The 16,517-nt window shown below is 43.0% G+C and overlaps 1 protein-coding gene across 2 annotated transcripts; it reads left to right on the forward strand.

Annotated features, from left to right (window-relative positions):
- Window positions 1-4,688: 4,688 nt before the first annotated feature.
- PCNP (PEST proteolytic signal containing nuclear protein) lies at window positions 4,689-15,344 on the forward strand. Of its 2 annotated transcripts, none has more exons than XM_018565275.1 (5): window positions 4,689-4,764; window positions 7,696-7,916; window positions 11,487-11,558; window positions 13,665-13,720; window positions 15,181-15,344. In XM_018565275.1, the coding sequence occupies exons 1-5, from the start codon at window positions 4,722-4,724 to the stop codon at window positions 15,302-15,304; spliced, it is 516 nt and encodes a 171-aa protein (XP_018420777.1). In that variant the 5' UTR covers window positions 4,689-4,721; the 3' UTR covers window positions 15,305-15,344. The 2 variants fall into 2 exon arrangements, with proteins under 2 accessions (XP_018420777.1, XP_018420778.1); XM_018565276.1 differs by having other exon boundaries at window positions 4,725-4,776.
- The last annotated feature ends 1,173 nt before the right edge of the window (window positions 15,345-16,517 follow it).

A 16,517-nucleotide genomic window follows, 5' to 3' on the forward strand; every position in this document is an offset into this window, starting at 1 on the left:
AGTATTATTTATATATAGTGGTTCAAATAACCAGGGATGCACCAATATATCGGCCGAAAATGGCACCTTTGCATAATGCCGAAAGTGCCATTTTCTGGCCGATACATCGGCGCATCCCTGCTTTCTTTCCTCCCTGCTGGGCGCTGCTCTGTGTCCCAGCGGGGAGAAGAGAAACTGTTGCAGGCGGTCGAGTGCTGCGGGAGAAGAGTGCTGTGAGCGGCCGGCGTCTCTCCTCCCACCCCGCTCAGCCTCCTGTCACAGATCAGAAGAGAGCAGTGTGGGCGGAAAGTCAGCGCTGTCATAGCAGGCTGAGCTCTGTTAGCTCAGCCTCCTGTAACAGCTGTCAGGAAGGAGAGCGGTACAAACACTCAGTGATCACTGGGTGTTTGTAAATAATTGGGGACATTGTATGTTTACTATATCCTCAATTATGAATGAATGGCAGTGATCTAAATCACATCCTGTTCATTCATAGTTGTAGTTATAGTAAACACACAATGTTATGAATGAACGGGAACACTCATAGAGGATTCCTGTTCATCGATAACAGGGGACACAGAAAGAGAGATTGAGGACTCTGTCCTCAATCTGTTTTTCTATTCTAAAAGGGAAATATCAGGGGTCTGTTTAGACCCCTAATATTTCCCCGAAGCCCCTAAAAGTAAAAAAAAAATGCAAATATTAAAAATGAATAAAAAAAATTAAAGTTTATAAAAAAATTAATAAAATATAAAAAAACATTAAAGTTAAAATAAAAAACTTTCAGTTTCGGCCTTAAATTTTTTTTTTTTTATTTCGGTTTCGTTTTTGACATTTTCATTGTGGTGCACCTCTACCAATACTGTAGGTTAGACATGGCAATACATGACAATAGGAACTATAGCATAGGAACAGGCCCACTTAAGTTGGGGTGGTGGACCTCCGCAAGATGGAAAGAGGATGGAAGGATAAGAAGAAGGAATTCAGTGAAAGGTATCGAATCCATAGGTTCTACTTCTCTTAAACTTGTTTTAGGTATTATGTTGAGAACATGTTAGTTTATTATTCATCACCCAATTTAGTTTGTTTGACAAACTCTATAGCAATAGTGGGGTTCTTCCAATTTTTAGCCATTGCTATCCTAGCAGCCAGAAATATGTTTGAACCCAGATGTTTATATTAATTTAAGAAATAAAATACTTAACAGGAAATTGGGAATATTAGCATGGGTTACAGAATATATCATATTGTAAATTCTTATCCAGAATTTGCGGACCTTGGGATACATGGACCCAGTTGAACATAGCCTCTAAAGCACAGTGAAGATGCTGGCGGAACTAACTTAGCCTACTGGTGACCATGTAACACCTCATCAAAGTTTGGTAGTTTATTTTATCAATGATGCATTGGTTGATATCTGATGACTTGGTGGTGCCAACCCTGGAGATCCTGGATTTTGCCAAGGTCTTGTTCTCATTGTCATATATGTGAGTTAATGATAGGTGTAGTGAATATGTTCTATAGATTTAATATCTGGCCTCTGAATAAACAGAGACGACCTGGGGCCAAGTTAAAACTCTAGATTGCCTAGGAGAGTGCCAGGGGCGAATGTGGAGAGCTTAGGACACATCTGCCCTGCTGTCTGTCCCACACTGAGAGAGTAGGATAACATGGAACACAAGACTCAGCCTTCCTGGTATCCACATTAATAAATCTATAGATAGTGGGGAATAAGAAAGAGGTTCCATATGTACCCATTTAGGGTGCCAACCCTGTATTGTGGTTTGAGCAATTTGTGCTGCTTGATGTTCCTTAAATACATTGAATAATCCTAGACATCCTAAGCAGCAACTGTGATCTTGGGACCGTTTCCTTCAGCTGGTTCCTGGCTTTCATGTATAAGCGATCACTTGTACGCACCAAAGAAGGTGCCGCCCCCACCTCCTGGAACCACAATACATAAATGGGGATGGTGAGCAGGAGCAGAAAGGGTACCTTCTGTTGCCCGATCTGCTCTTCGATCAATGAATCTGGAAGCACTATTTTCTCAGCAGTTTTGGGTTCAGAACTGTCAGATTACCAGTTGAACAGCTAACAAATTATAGCAAACAACACCTGGGGGCCCGCTATATCAATTTTGTGTTTGCATTTTACTACTGCTTTAATAAATGGCCATTAGGGAGGTAACTAAAGAGACAGCACAGCAGTAATCACTAAAAACTTCTAAATGAGCTTATGAAGAATTTGACTCAGCTATGTAGTGACACTAAACTCAGGAGTTAAATCTTAGAAATAAGTTCCAATACCTTAACTACATATTAAAGGAGAACTATGGGGTCAGGGCTTTTCCCCATAGTTCTCCTTAGGGTAACGGGTCTCCTTAGGGTCTTGTCCTGTATTAAAAAGGGGATGTATTGCAGGGACAAGTCTATAATTTTGCCACTTTATAGATCATTGGTTCGACCTCATCTGGAGTACGCGGTCCAGTTCTGGTCACCAGTACTAAGAAAAGATGTCCTTGAGTTGGAAAAAGTCCAGCGGAGGGCAACCAAACTAATTAGGGGTATGGAGGACCAGAGCTACGAGACGAGGCTACTAAATTTAAACATGTTCACATTAGAGGTGAGGAGATTAAGGGGGGATATGATTTCCATGTACAAGATGTTCAATGGTGGTAGCAACATTAGCGATAAACTGTTTAAAATTAACTCCGTTACAAAAACTAGAGGCCATCACCTAAAATTGGTGGAAAAAAAATTCCAGCACAAGGGGCGAAGGGGGTTCTTCACAGTAAGATCGGTTAGGGTCTGGAACTCACTGCCACAGGCGGTGATTTCAGCAAATAATGTGGAATTGTTCAAGAAACTTTTGGACGATTTCTTAAGGGACCGTAATATACAGGGGTACAGGTACTCCTAGAATGAGATCCTAATAGGTTGGACTTGATGGACTAATGTCTTTATTCAACCTCAAATACTATGTAAAGGGAGGACACAAACTAGCGTCCTCCCGTCACCCTAAGCTCAGTATACCGCGAGCTGTACTGAGACGCCGGAGCGGATCCCGACATCGATGTCGAGATCTGCCCAGCTGTGTGAGTGACAACTGGCTCTGCCTATCTAGAGGCAGAGCCAGCTGTACCCTCCCCCGTCCGTTCCGCCAGTCAGCGCTGGCGGAGCGGGGAGAATCCAGCCCCTCCCGTCACGGCAGAGAGCTGTGACAGGATTGAGAGATGAGCGAACGCTGGTATGTGTTCACTCACCTCCCGATCTACTGACCCGACCTGTGACAGTCTCATTGTCACAGGTCGGCTAGAACTATGAGGTGAGTAAAAAGCACTCGCCTCATAGTTCTCCTTTAACAAAAATGTATTTAATTTGTATTTTACACGGCTGTAGATCCTCAGATCATCTCTGAATTGGTGCTGACACTGTCCTTCCTTCTGGAGGATGGCTACTTTTGTTCCCCATGGTCCCTGTGTGTGTTGTAACCACTACTCCAAGCTCACTCCTGTGATGGACTACAAGCTCAATACAAATTAAATGTAGGACAGTGTCAGCGCCAGTGAAGGACATTGTCATAATGAATTCAGAAATGATTTGAGGATCTACAGCCGACTGATACACAAACAAGTTCAATTTTTATTAATAGTTAAGGTACTTGAATGTTATTTTTAAAACTTCAAGTGACATTAAAGTCACAAATATAGCCTCCATGCTGCTTTAAGGACTTACCTTAAATGATGCCTCTTGATCCAATCATCTTCCTTCCACTTGTATTCAGCAATCCCTCCAGCGCTGGTGCTGGTCTCTGATCCAGTGCAGACTCCTGTTTCTTTCTGCCCGATGGTGTCTGTCCAACGTGCATGCTCATGGCTGCATGCATTCAGTTCCACTGTGTCTCCTCCCCACCGAAGATCTGTTCTGCGCATGCGCCCGCCCCATCTCGAGCGGCTATGCAGGATGAAGCTTCCGATCTTCATATAGGAGCAAGGGGCGGATACACAGGTACATTTTTGCCTTTTTGGTAACTTTAAAAAAAAAAATTTTTTGCATATATATATATGCAAAAACAAAGGAGAGTTTTATTCTACTTTAACTCCCTGAGTTTAACATTAAAACAACACACCCAAAACAAAATCCCATTCGTTTCTATGGCATTTTGCATATTGCCACTTGTAGCAAAATGCCCATCGGTGGAAAAATTACAATAGCTTCTTTGTGGCAGCCCCATAGACCTCAATGGAAATGCTCAAAAACACGCATATGCTGCATTTTACACGTTTGCTCATTGACATCAATGTGTTACAATCTGCAAAAAAATTGATTTATGCGCAACCACACGCAAAAAAAGTGCAGGAAAATGCAAAGAAATTAGGAAAAACGTTGCCTAGGTGTGAATCCAGCCTAATGATCCCTGTACAAATAAGTGGAAAAACAGTGGACAGCTCCACCGCTTTGGATAAAAGAAAAAGCATACTTACATATATATTTTTTATTTAACATATTTTAGTCCTGGCCGTAATCATTATGCATAAAACCAATACATACTACATACAAATACTGAGCTAGGCTGCACAGTGGTTTATCTCGATCTAAATAAAGTTTTTCAAACCGGAAGACGTCCGACCTGACAATAGAGACCGCACTGGAGTTTACGTGACAGTAAATCTGCACTAGCGGGCTGTTTTCTCTATGGTACTTGGGAGGGCGGGGGGCTGGACGTTTTAGAGCAGTGACGTCATGGCTGCCCAGAAGATGGCGGATAAGAAGAGGAGCCGAGGAGGTGATATGGAGCGTGTGTGATTTTACATACAGAACTAGCTGAGCCCGTTATTAATGTGCCCATAGACGGAGCTCTAACGTGGTGCCGGCTAATGGCGGCGTCTGTGAGAGTGATGTGTGAGTGGACATTGCCAGCTGCTGTAAGGGGGTCCGGTCTAGGAGCATTATGTTCGCAGCTGCAGTGTTTTGTTCTGCCCTAATGAAGCTCGCTGGGTTATTAGAGATGGGATGGCACATGTAGCTGCAGTATTTGGCTAGTATTATTGGCATGTTCCATTGTGTCACTAGCCCAGGAGCAACCAACATGCATAAATGACTGTGTTCATTTTCCCATTACACTACTACAATGTAATCTGGTTGGTTGCTGTGGGCCAAGCTTCACCCGATCTGCTTCACTAGCTCTAAAGGGAAGGTGATCATTGTATTATTATTATGAGGCCCTGTTTACACCAGGGAGTATTGTGAATGTGCACTTTGGCGCATGTTCTTTCTGATACACGCACAAACACAAAACACGCTTGAGTTGTCATTATTAGTTAATGGCACCCCAAACGCAGCCGAGCAAACGTGGTTTTCCCTACATGTTTGCACGCGTGAGAACGCGCAGGAATGCATGTCGCCAAATGTGTGACATGTACTTCTTTTCCGTGGTTGGCGTGTGTCCAGGGACCCAATGGGGACACGTGCCAAACATGGGAAACAAAGTCCTGCGTCCCAGCTACTCCCTGGTGTGAACTGGGCTTGAGTGAAGAGCTAAGGCATTGTGCGCTGTGTTTATAAAACCTGTGCTGCCGCTGAAAGGGCTCGTGTACACGGCATTGTTCTCCATTGTTTAACCTAAAGTATATTTCCACGTTTTGCAGCCAGATTGGGATAACCTCTAATATATGTGTGTTACATGTTCCCGGTCACGCAGCATAACTTTAAAGAAGAACTCCAGGTTCCACTTTTGTAGTGGGGCTCCCCCTGCATTGCAAGCCATAACTGCTCATTTTTCTCTAGGGGTTCAAATAAAGAAAAAATACTCACCTGAGATCCTCAATCCTGCCTGACTGCTATACTGATCCCTGCAGTCTCTTCTCCCCTGGGCTATGGTGGTCTAAGTGCCACTGGCGTCATCATGTCTAATGCGGTCCAGTCGCCTGTATTAGACGTGAGGATGCCAAAGGACATACAGCTGCAGAGGAGGGGTAAGGGGTCACTGCTGCAGGACCAAGGATCAGGCGAGTAGTTCTTTATTTTTGCTCCTAGAGAAAAATAAGCACTTAACCCTTGCAGTGCAGAGGTAGCCCCACCATAAGGGTCAGTCTTTCTAGAACCTGGAGTGGTTATTTAAATAAATCTAAAAATGCTGTTTAGTTTTTTAAGTGCATAAAAATCCTACCTAGCTTGTCCCTTCTGCAGGAATTAGCCAATTCCTGCAGGCCACAGTATGGTGGGTGGCATTTAACATTGGCTGTACACAAAAATACATCCAGCAGGCCTGCTGTTCTCCCAGCACAATGGTCGCACAGTCACCCATACCTTCCGGTCACTGTTTATAGTTGGGACAGGCTCCTGATCATGTGACCAGAGCAATCGCATGATCGGGAAACTCACCTCTGCCATTCACACCTGGGCGTTTTACAGCGCGTTCCTACGCGCTATAAAACGCTCAACATGTGAAAACCAATGATTGCCTATGGGCATGGTTCCCACCTGGGCGTTTTACAGCGCGTCGGAACGCGCTGCAAAACGCCCTACGTCCAAAGTACAGGAGCTTCTTTGGGGCGTTTTGCCGCACGTTTCCCTTGGTATGTGCGGCGTAATGGATGCAATTGTTGTTTCCGCACGTAGGCGCACTCGACGCATGTTTGCATGTGTATGTGGGAGTCGGGGGATTTAAAAAAATGTTTTAATTTTTTTATTACCTTTTTATATGTGACTTTTAATTTTTTTGTAACAAATTCTTTTAAACCTTTTTTTTTCACTTAGCTTTATTGCTATCACGTAGGGGACTAACAAGCCCCCTTTGTGATAGCCAATTTTCAGTGACAGGTCCTCTTTATGGAGACATCAGGGGTCTTTAAGACCCCTAATGTCACCTTGGGACCCCCAGAGAAGCTGATGAAGCAAACACCTGCCTCACCAGCTTCTCTCCGGTTTCTGTACCAGAGAGTGACACTGAATACAGGAAGTGATGTAATACACATCACTTCCTGCATTCCGAAGAGGAGGAGGAGATCAAACGCAGGTCGTGTACTGAGCTCTGTCCTTCTCTGTGCAATACAGACAGATCATGGCTGGTGGGAAGGGCCGACAGGGTGTTGTCCATTGCTTCCTGAAAACCTCACAGCACCCTGTCTCAGTACTCCACTCAAGAGATCTCAGCCCTGACCAAGCAATGGGCTGGCTCTTGGCAGGAGTTATGTAAATATCAAAATACCTTGATGGGTGGATGTCAGTCTGGGGGAGTAGGTGTATTTGCATGGAGACAGTCCAAGGTAACATTCATATATGATGCTGAGGCGCTATGGTGGAAAAAATAATAATACAGTGAATGAAAGGGGCAGGCCAGGGACAGTCAGGCATGGGAGGAAATAGCTAGATGATGTTGGATGTCCTCTATCCAGGAAATGAGGCAAGGTCTATTTGACTTGTTGCTGCTTCTAATGTACACTGTGAAGAGCCCGAAGTGTGATGCTGTCCCTTGGTTTAATGTGGGGAAAATGAAGTGAATGAGCCTGTATCATTCTACTTTTGTACATGGAATGTTATTAGAATATCACTTTCATGTACTGTCTTCATAATGTTGTGTATCTTAATCTGTTGGTGTGGGTTTCTTGCCTACACTAATACTAAGGTGCATTTTGGTATCTTTTGTGGTTGCTGTTCCCATCATTCAGCCCAGTAACCAAATGCTCATCTTGGTAAGTTGTTTCAACTTCACCAGGACCAGAAGAAGAGGCAGAAAATGAAGTGAACACTAAGACTGTTTCTTCCAGCAATGGAGGGGAAAGCTCAAGCCGAAGTGCAGAAAAGAGGTCGGCAGATACATCCTCTGATGAGTCCAGCACACAGCCGTGTCCTCCTAAAGTCTCCAAGGTTGGATTTGCTCTAGGAGGTCAGATTGGGAAAAAGTCATCGTCCATATCAATCAAGCTTTCTGCTGCTGTACGTAGGATATGAAATATTGCTCCATCAAAATACACTGCCGTGGTCAATGTTTGTGCCAGTTTTAAATGTTAAAGTGGACCTTTACACTCCAAAATCACATTCTACCAATGCATCCCTCTATATATGATGATTAATAATAACAAAGACATGGCAGGTGTAAAATGCTGTGATTGTGAAATACTCACACTTGCAGAGCATTCACTTCCTGCTTTGAAAGGGCAACATGACTTCAGTTTGCCAAAGCAATGCACACTGGGAGTGCCTTGTCATCAACAGAGCATTGCTGGGAAATCTCATGAGATCTCAGGGAAAGGCATTTTCCTCCTCTGAGATGATGTGTATGGTCACATGTCCTAGTCACACAAGCCAGAAATCCAAGAAGTAAAGGGAGAGCTAGTAATCTGCCCTTAGTAAACATGGCCACTGTCAGAAGACTGGGGAAGAAAAGAGAAATAAGGAATGCAAAGAACACAAAGCCGGCAATTATCTAGAACAGCCAGCTGACAAGTTGGGCACGTGGTCACGGACTGCGCGCCCGACTTGTGGGAGCTGCTACACGGTCTGCATCTCTGTTGGATGCAGATCGCAGAGCTGCTCCTGTCAGCTCCGGCCGGACCTCTGTCAGTTCTGAGCTCCGGACGAATGATGGATCATTAGCAAGGTCTGCACTAGACCTTACTAATCGCCACTAGATAACCAGGGAACGATGATGTGCCTCCTCCCTCAAAGATGCAACAGCAACTGTCACCCAGTTAATGATCAGGTGACGGCCGCTGCATGTACATGCCTGCATACCACATGTAATCGTATGTGATATGATTACATGCAGTTACAAAAACAATCACTCTCCCTGGATAAACAATCGTGTATCCAGAGAGAGTGATTGATTCCTAACTGCATGTAATCCTTTCATATATGATTACATGCGGTGTGCAGGCGTTTACATGCAGCTGCATTATTTTCTACATGCAGTGGCTGTCACCTGATCATTAACTTGAATCGGTAACAGTTGCAACTGGTACCGTATATAGTAGCGGCCCCCGCGTGACTAAAAAAATGAAAACATTTGTCCAGTGGCCCCCGACTAAATTGAGTTTGAGACCCCTGCTCTAGAAGTATGTGTTTGTAGATTGTCATTACTAAGCATTTCTAAAGGTGTCTTTGTTGTCAATTTAAAGATATGGGTAAAGACCCTCTTTAACAGCAAATGTGTTTTGTTAGCTGTAAGGGATGCTGGGTGAGTTCTCCGCATTTGTCTTAGGGCTTAGTTACATTATGCAGGAAGAACGTTCAGAATATAAAGCTTTGCAATGCAAATAACCAACTACAAAAATAAAAAAATACAATTATATATCTATCTATCCCAGGGAGCAGTGCCTAAAGCAGGGGTGAACAACTCCAGCCTTGCAGCTGTTGTGGAACTACTAGAACCATGAGGCACTGCAAGACTGACAGTTACAGGCATGACTCCCACAGGCCTGTTGGGATTTGTACTTAAAGCACAGCTGGAGGGCTGGAATTGCTCACCCCCGAACTAAAGTTCCCTAAGCTGGCTTCACACTGTACGAATTTCAGCCAGTTCTTGATGAAAAGTAGTCACCTCTCCAAGCTCACTCCTGTGATGGACTACAATCTCATGTTTAGTTTACTCATTTGTATCAAGATTGGAGTCCATCACGGGAGTGATCTTGGAGTGGTGACTACTTTACAATACACACAGGGACCATGAGGAACAATAGTAGTCACCCTCCAGAAGTAAGGACAGTGTCGGCACCAATTCAGAGATGATCTGACTATATACAGTGAGTGATACACAAATAAGATACATTTTTGTTAATAGGTCCCTTGAATGCATTTTTAACATTTAACTCCTGAGTTGAGTCACACTTTAAACTAGGGCTGCAACCAACTAATTGATAAATCGATAATGAGACTAGTTGTCAACTAGTCTCATTATCGATTAGTTGGATGGAACCCCTAGCTCTCTCCTTCACGCTGGGAGGGCGGGTGCAATAGCCAGCCTGCTTGCCATTGACTATTACAATTTGAAATGGCCAATAGCAGACTGGCTATTGAGCTATTCAAACGCCATGTGCTTACAATACAATTATTACAAAAAAAATGTTAGAAAGGTGGGAAAAAAAAGTAATTTTTGTTTTTGGCCTGAGCAAATTCTGCTGCGGGAGGTGCGTTGCAGTTTATTCATTTCAATGTCACCCCAAACGTGCCTCCCACCCACAGTGTGATCGCCTGCACTGGAATGCACGGTACCACAATGCAGTGCTTTCCAATGCAGTGCGATTGCAAAAAATTGTGCATGCAGTGTTATTCTGAAGTAAACTTTATGCTTGTAACACTCCATTTGTGTATTTTAAATTAGGGATGGAATTTAATTTTATTTATCTGATTAATCGAAAACATAATCGACCAACTAATTGATTATGAAAATATTCATTAGTTGCAGCCCTACTTTAAACCACCACTTTACTCATATAGCAGGTGCCTTTAGATATGTTCTAAAAGGCTGTAGGATCACCCTAAATATGGGAAGATCTGTTATGTAAATCTTTACTTCCTAAAAGAAGTTTTGCCTTCTAAAGAGTTGTACTGGCATTTAGAGGCGGAGAGGGAGCCGGCCATTTCAGAGTGGTGGGGTATGCCACAAGTGCAGGTATACATTAAAGGGACTCTTTTAGCAGGCCAAAAAACTCAGATTTCCCTGCAATAGAAGAGGTATTGTAATTGCCCTATTGGCGGCTCGTGTCCCACAGCTACAACCTCCATCAGAATCTTAAGCATTCAACATTTCTGTGAGTGTCTGATGCCCTTGTGCTGTGACTTCATGCTCCAACCCTATGTCACTGGCCATTCCTGAAGTGATGTGGGGGTCTGAGGACGGAACAACAGTGAGCAGGTGTGGTATCACTTAAAGTGACATTAAACCCTCAGATTTTTTAACATAAACCAATACTGTAATGTGTGCCTTACTGTAATCCATGGTGGTTTCCCTTCTCTTTGCTGCTCTTCCTTATAAATCCTCATGTCTTCTCATGCTTGGGAAGAACTTCCCTTTTCAGCTCAGGGCCTCTTCCTGTAGTGCTGGCTCAGGTTACAAGCCTATACAAACCTACACACAGACACCGTGTATCCATTCCTGAGACAAGGCAGTCTGCTGCAAAGCAGAAGTTCTGCCCACCATGAGAAAAAATACGGATTTAAAAGGAAGAGCAGCAAAGAGAAGGGAAACTACCATGGATTACAGTAAGGCACACATTACAGTATTGGTTTATGTTAAAACATCTGAGGGTTTAATGTCACTTTAAAGGCCTGCCCTGTAAAAATGGCCTGTTTTCTTTTGGAGAGGGTTATTTGCATACTTTTTAGGAAACCTGCTTTGCTGTAATGTATTCTGCTTGAAATGGAATATATTTGTTGTAGTTGTACTGTATGGGTATATTTCATAGACATTTTATTATATGTGTGTATATATATATATACGGTATATATATATAATGTTTGTTTATTGTATCTTTTTGTACTGAAATATATTTTTCTCTAATCATTTAGAAACCCAAGGATGTAAAGCCTGCTGCTGCTAAAAAGAAGAGCACTGTAGCATCAGTATTCAATGAAGATGATGTAAGTAAATTTGTCTGATACTTGGAATCAGAAAGTATCAATAGCTCATGAACACACAGAGAAACAGCAAGGGTTGATTTATTTTAGGTAGCCTTTCTCAACCAGGGGGCCCTGGTGTGCCTTCTGGCTTCCTCAAGGGCTCCTCAAAATTTAGTGATAGTGGGACTGTGACGTGAAGGAGGAAATCAAGACTGATGTGAAGGGGAATTCTGATGAGAAAGGGAGGCCGTGATGTTGAAAGGGTGGCTTTGATGTGAATGGGGAAACCCACTTTTTGTCTGTTTTTGCGTGGGGTCCCCCTTAAAATCTATGACATCTTAGGCTGGGGTGCCTCGAGATTTTTATTCAAAATATAACACAAGACAAGTAACAGTCGTGTTACAATCCAATATCGTTAAAGGAGAACTATGAGGGGAGTGATTTCCACTCATCCTCATAGTTAAAAACCTTTAATATGTATTTAGAGGACATGCAGGTTTACCTTATATACTATCTGCACAAAGTAAACATACACTTTTCAAAGTCAACATTCCCTTTGCTATTTGTACAGCTTCTACTCCTTCAGTAAATGAAACCCATGCATATAATAGCCATGTGCTCTTGTATTGTTACATAACGCTATAAGCAGATCTACCCATAGAGTATATGTCATGTCTTTAGGAGTCTGGACCCTAAAAAGGTTTGCTCCCCACACTTTTCTGGTGCTCAGTCCTGGTTGGGGACATTGATGCCCAATCTTTTCTGTTGCTTTCTCTTTTTATTACTACATTTTTCCTCATCACCATGTATTTAACAGTGCTTTTTTTCGAGACTTGAAGCAATGAAGTAATAAAATGAACTAGGATCACACTAATCCAGCACGTTATTATTCTGAGTTGCCCCACTCAAGCGGCGGCCATATTGAGTGCGGCACGTGAGATTAATAACAAGCTGGATTAGTGTGATCCTAGTTCATTTTATCACTTCATTGCTGTGCTGTATGTGTATAGGCCAATGTAGTTGGATCTGTATGTGCGTTATAATTAATCGATCAAAAAACATTTTGGTTAATCGAACACGAAAATTGTAATCATTACCAGCCCTATTTTGTAGTATTCCTGCAGCATTGCAAATGTTTTCTCATCAGTGTGGGACCCTTATAAGCAGGAAAATTATTATTTGGATGATATTCCAATACAATTCCATTGGAGCAATTGTGACTGACCAAACGCCCAGTTTACCCAATCATCACAATAATAGAAACCAAGCTAGGTATTTAGTGAGCATTCCTGCAGCTAGAAAACTCATCGAATGCTTTCTCCTGAAGCCCACAAACTAGGCCTTGGGGAGATCTACTCTCCATCTGGTTAAAGCAGTGCTTCTTTGACCTGATAAACAGTGTGAGGGGAATTGATCAAATTGGAGAAAACAGAATCTGGAGTAGTTGCCCATAGTAACCAATTAGCTTGTCTTTTGAGTATGTTCAGTTAAGATTTGAAAATAAAAAAGAGATGCTAAATGGTTGCCATGGTCAACTGCTCCAGGTTCTGTCTGCTCCAGTTTTGATAAATTCCCCTCTGTGTCCTAAACAAATTAAAGTTGGTCCAAATATGAAACTTTTTTCTGCAGTACTTGATGTCGGCGACAGACGTGTTGTAACATGATGTTGATAGGGTGGGGCAGGGAGGGGGGAGTTCGAGCTATTTTTATACATTGAAGTAAGTATTGTCTGGATTTAATAATAGTCTGCCACTGGGCCCTTTGATGGACATTCTATGTTCCTCATAAGATACTAAAGGGAGAATATATCAGAACCTGGAGCAGTTGCCCATAGCAACCAATCAACTTCTCTTTTCAGTTGGTTCAGTTAAGTTTTGAAAAGGAAACATTGAAGCTGATTGGTTGCCATCTGCAACTGCTCCAGATTCTGTCTGCTCCAGTTTTGATAAATCACCTCTAAATGTTTTAATGCGAATCAGGAACACCAGTCCTTAGAAAATGTTTGTGGCTCGTGGATTTGTGTGTTACTGACAATGAGGTGTTATATGTGGCTTCTAAATTTTGGAGAGGTTTACCCAGGCTGGAGCTGTTCATTCTTCATCTTTTTTTTATTTTAATGAATTACAGAGTGAACCTGAAGAAATGCCACCAGAGGCAAAGATGCGGATGAAAAATATTGGAAGGTAACATTAACTGCTAATAAGATTTACGGATCCATCTTTAGCTGCCACTTTTTAGGATGTTGTCTGCCTGTTTGTTTACCTACCTATCCATCTACTCTGGGGTTAGGTTCCTGAGGGAATGGTTGTTAATTGAAACCCACTATATAATGCAAGTCAATGGGAAGCGAGCCAAAGCAAATTAGTAAACAAAACCTGAGATTGTAGTCCATCACGGGAGTGAGCTTGGAGTGGTGGCTACTTTACAACACACACAGGGCCCATGGGGAACAAAAGTAGTCACTCTCTAGAACAGTGGTTCTCAACCTTTCTAGGGCCGGGACCCCTTGGTAACATTTGCCAAGTTGTGGTGACCCCCAACGGTAAAATTTACGGTACATCTGGCGGCGCGGCAGGAGAACTGACACTGCTGCGCTAGGAGAGGGCTGAGGTGGACTCTCACATAGCACAGCAGAAATCACACCGGGACCCACAGGTTGAGAACCACTCCTATAGAACATGTTTTTCTACTTGTTGAGATTAGCCTTATTATTCAGTGATATTCCCCAGCAACCAGAATAATTAGTTGTTGCCATATGAGTCAATCTACTCTTTCTGGGAAGATGTAGTAAGGAATTTATATGAATTCCAGCATCCCAAGGATGTTTTTGTCCTATTAGTGCTGCACATCTTATGCTTACTAAATGCACAGCTAGATTGGCGATACCTTGTTCCCTTACAAATTTGAATCTTCTTTCCGTAGCCACATACGCCGTCAGAATAAAAAAAAAACACCATAGGAATGTATAGCTAGATTCCTATTGGCTATTTCACTTTGCAATAGCCAATAGCAAACTAGCTATTGCACCCGCCCTCTGCTGCTGTCAATCACAAGAAGAGGACCTGATGGATAACCTCAGGTCCCCCTCTGCTGATTGGCAGCAGCAGAGGGCGGGTTCAATAGCTAGTTTGCTATTGGCTATTGCAAATTGAAGTAGCCAATAGGAATCTAGCTATGCATTCCTATGGTGGTTTTGGGTTGTTTTTTTCTGACTTACGGCAGCCCCCGATCGCAGGGAAAGGTTTACTCTACTTGATCGAGCAGAGTAAACCTTTGCGGGAGAAAGTGTTTCTCGCCCAGGCGGCCGGGTGCCGCTATCAAATGGCGGGAGACTCCCGGGCGACCCCTGGCAAATCGTCATTCGACCCCTAACGGGGTCGTGACCCACAGGTTGAGAACCGCTGCTCTAGAAGGAAGGACAGTTTCAGCACCAATTCCGAGATGATTTGAGCATCTACAGCTGAGTGATACACAAATAAGATACATTTATGTTAATAGTTAAGAGACTTGAATGCATTTATGTGGTTTAAATCCTGAGGTTAGTGTCACTTTAAGGCAGGAGTAAAGATAACATTTGAAATGTGAAATGTCCTCTGGTGCCTATCCTGCTGTAACATTTGTCCATTTCTCATACTCTTTTTAGGGACACACCGACATCAGCAGGGCCGAATTCATTCAACAAAGGAAAGCACGGATTTACAGATACCCAGAAACTATGGGAGCGGAATATAAATTCGAAGTTAGATGGTGATGAAGAAGATGACTGAAATGTTTATATATTTATGTAAAGGGCTTAGGATATTGTCTTCTGGCATTTAGAATCTTCATTTTTTTTAGGGATGAAATCTTTACAGTTGGATCTAGTGGCTTTTTTTTGTTTCCTTTTTTTTTTTTTTTATAACTGGAATACATTTCTTCAAATATCTATTGGTTTAAATTGTTATCCAGTTTTCATATATTCTGTTGTTTTGTCTGTCTATAGGTTTGTTTGTTTTTCTCATTTATTGTCCGTGGGAATAAACACGCTTGTGGTTTTGTCCTGAGAAGTGTGTATATATGTTTTGTACCCTGCCCTTAGTGGGACATACTCTTCCTGTTTTGTACGTCATCAGAGATTATCAATATGAAAATGTTTCAGAATTAAAAATATGAAATCTCATGCTGTGAATGTGAAAGTCTGCTTTTTTTTTTCTTTTTGCAGAGCTGTATCTTTTAGCCTTTGCAGTAGGTAAAGCTCAGATCAGCTCAGCCCTAAAAATTGTTTGTTTAAGTGGGAAAACAGTAGATTCTCTGTCTGTGTTCCTATCGCAGACATTTCCCTGGTCACAAAAGGAAGTGATGAGGAAAAAAAAAAATTGATACAGTGGTGAAAGCAGGGGTGCCCATTTTCTATCACCCCGTTCCGGGCGCCGGGCAGGTGTTTTTTATTATTCTACATTTAGCCCTGCTGCGAGCAAGCAGGGCTAAATGTAGAGCGGGGAAGTCGCTGCTCGTTTTATACAACCGCCCAGATCACCTGTAGCAGCCTGCTTGTGAGTAGTGATGGGCGCAATCGCAGCTCCACGTGCTGAGCCCGCCAGGAAGCTTACAGCGCCAATCACAGGTACTGAGACATTATCCCGGTCCGCAGCTGCAGAGATCGGGAAATGTCTGTGTGCCTGTGATTGGCGCTGTAAGCTTCCTGGCGGGCTCGGCACGTGGAGCTACGAACATGCCCGAGCCCATCACTACTTGTGAGTGCTGCCCCCATTCCACTGTGTGCCATATTGTGGTAGCCGGGCAGCAGCGCACTCTCAGCACGCACAATGTGCTTTAAAGGGTAATTTCACTTTCCCAAGTAATTTGGGCAAATGGAATTACCCGCCCAAATCTGTCCCCAACCCCCCCTCTGCTGTACTGATCTTTCAGCGAACGGTCCTTCCCCTCCGCCGGTATGGGTGTTCTGTAGGGCTGCAACCAACTAATAGATTATGAGAATAG

Source organism: Nanorana parkeri, unplaced genomic scaffold (assembly GCF_000935625.1).
Source record: "Nanorana parkeri isolate BGI_ZX_2015 unplaced genomic scaffold, ASM93562v1 scaffold827, whole genome shotgun sequence".
Classification (NCBI taxonomy): domain Eukaryota; kingdom Metazoa; phylum Chordata; class Amphibia; order Anura; family Dicroglossidae; genus Nanorana; species Nanorana parkeri.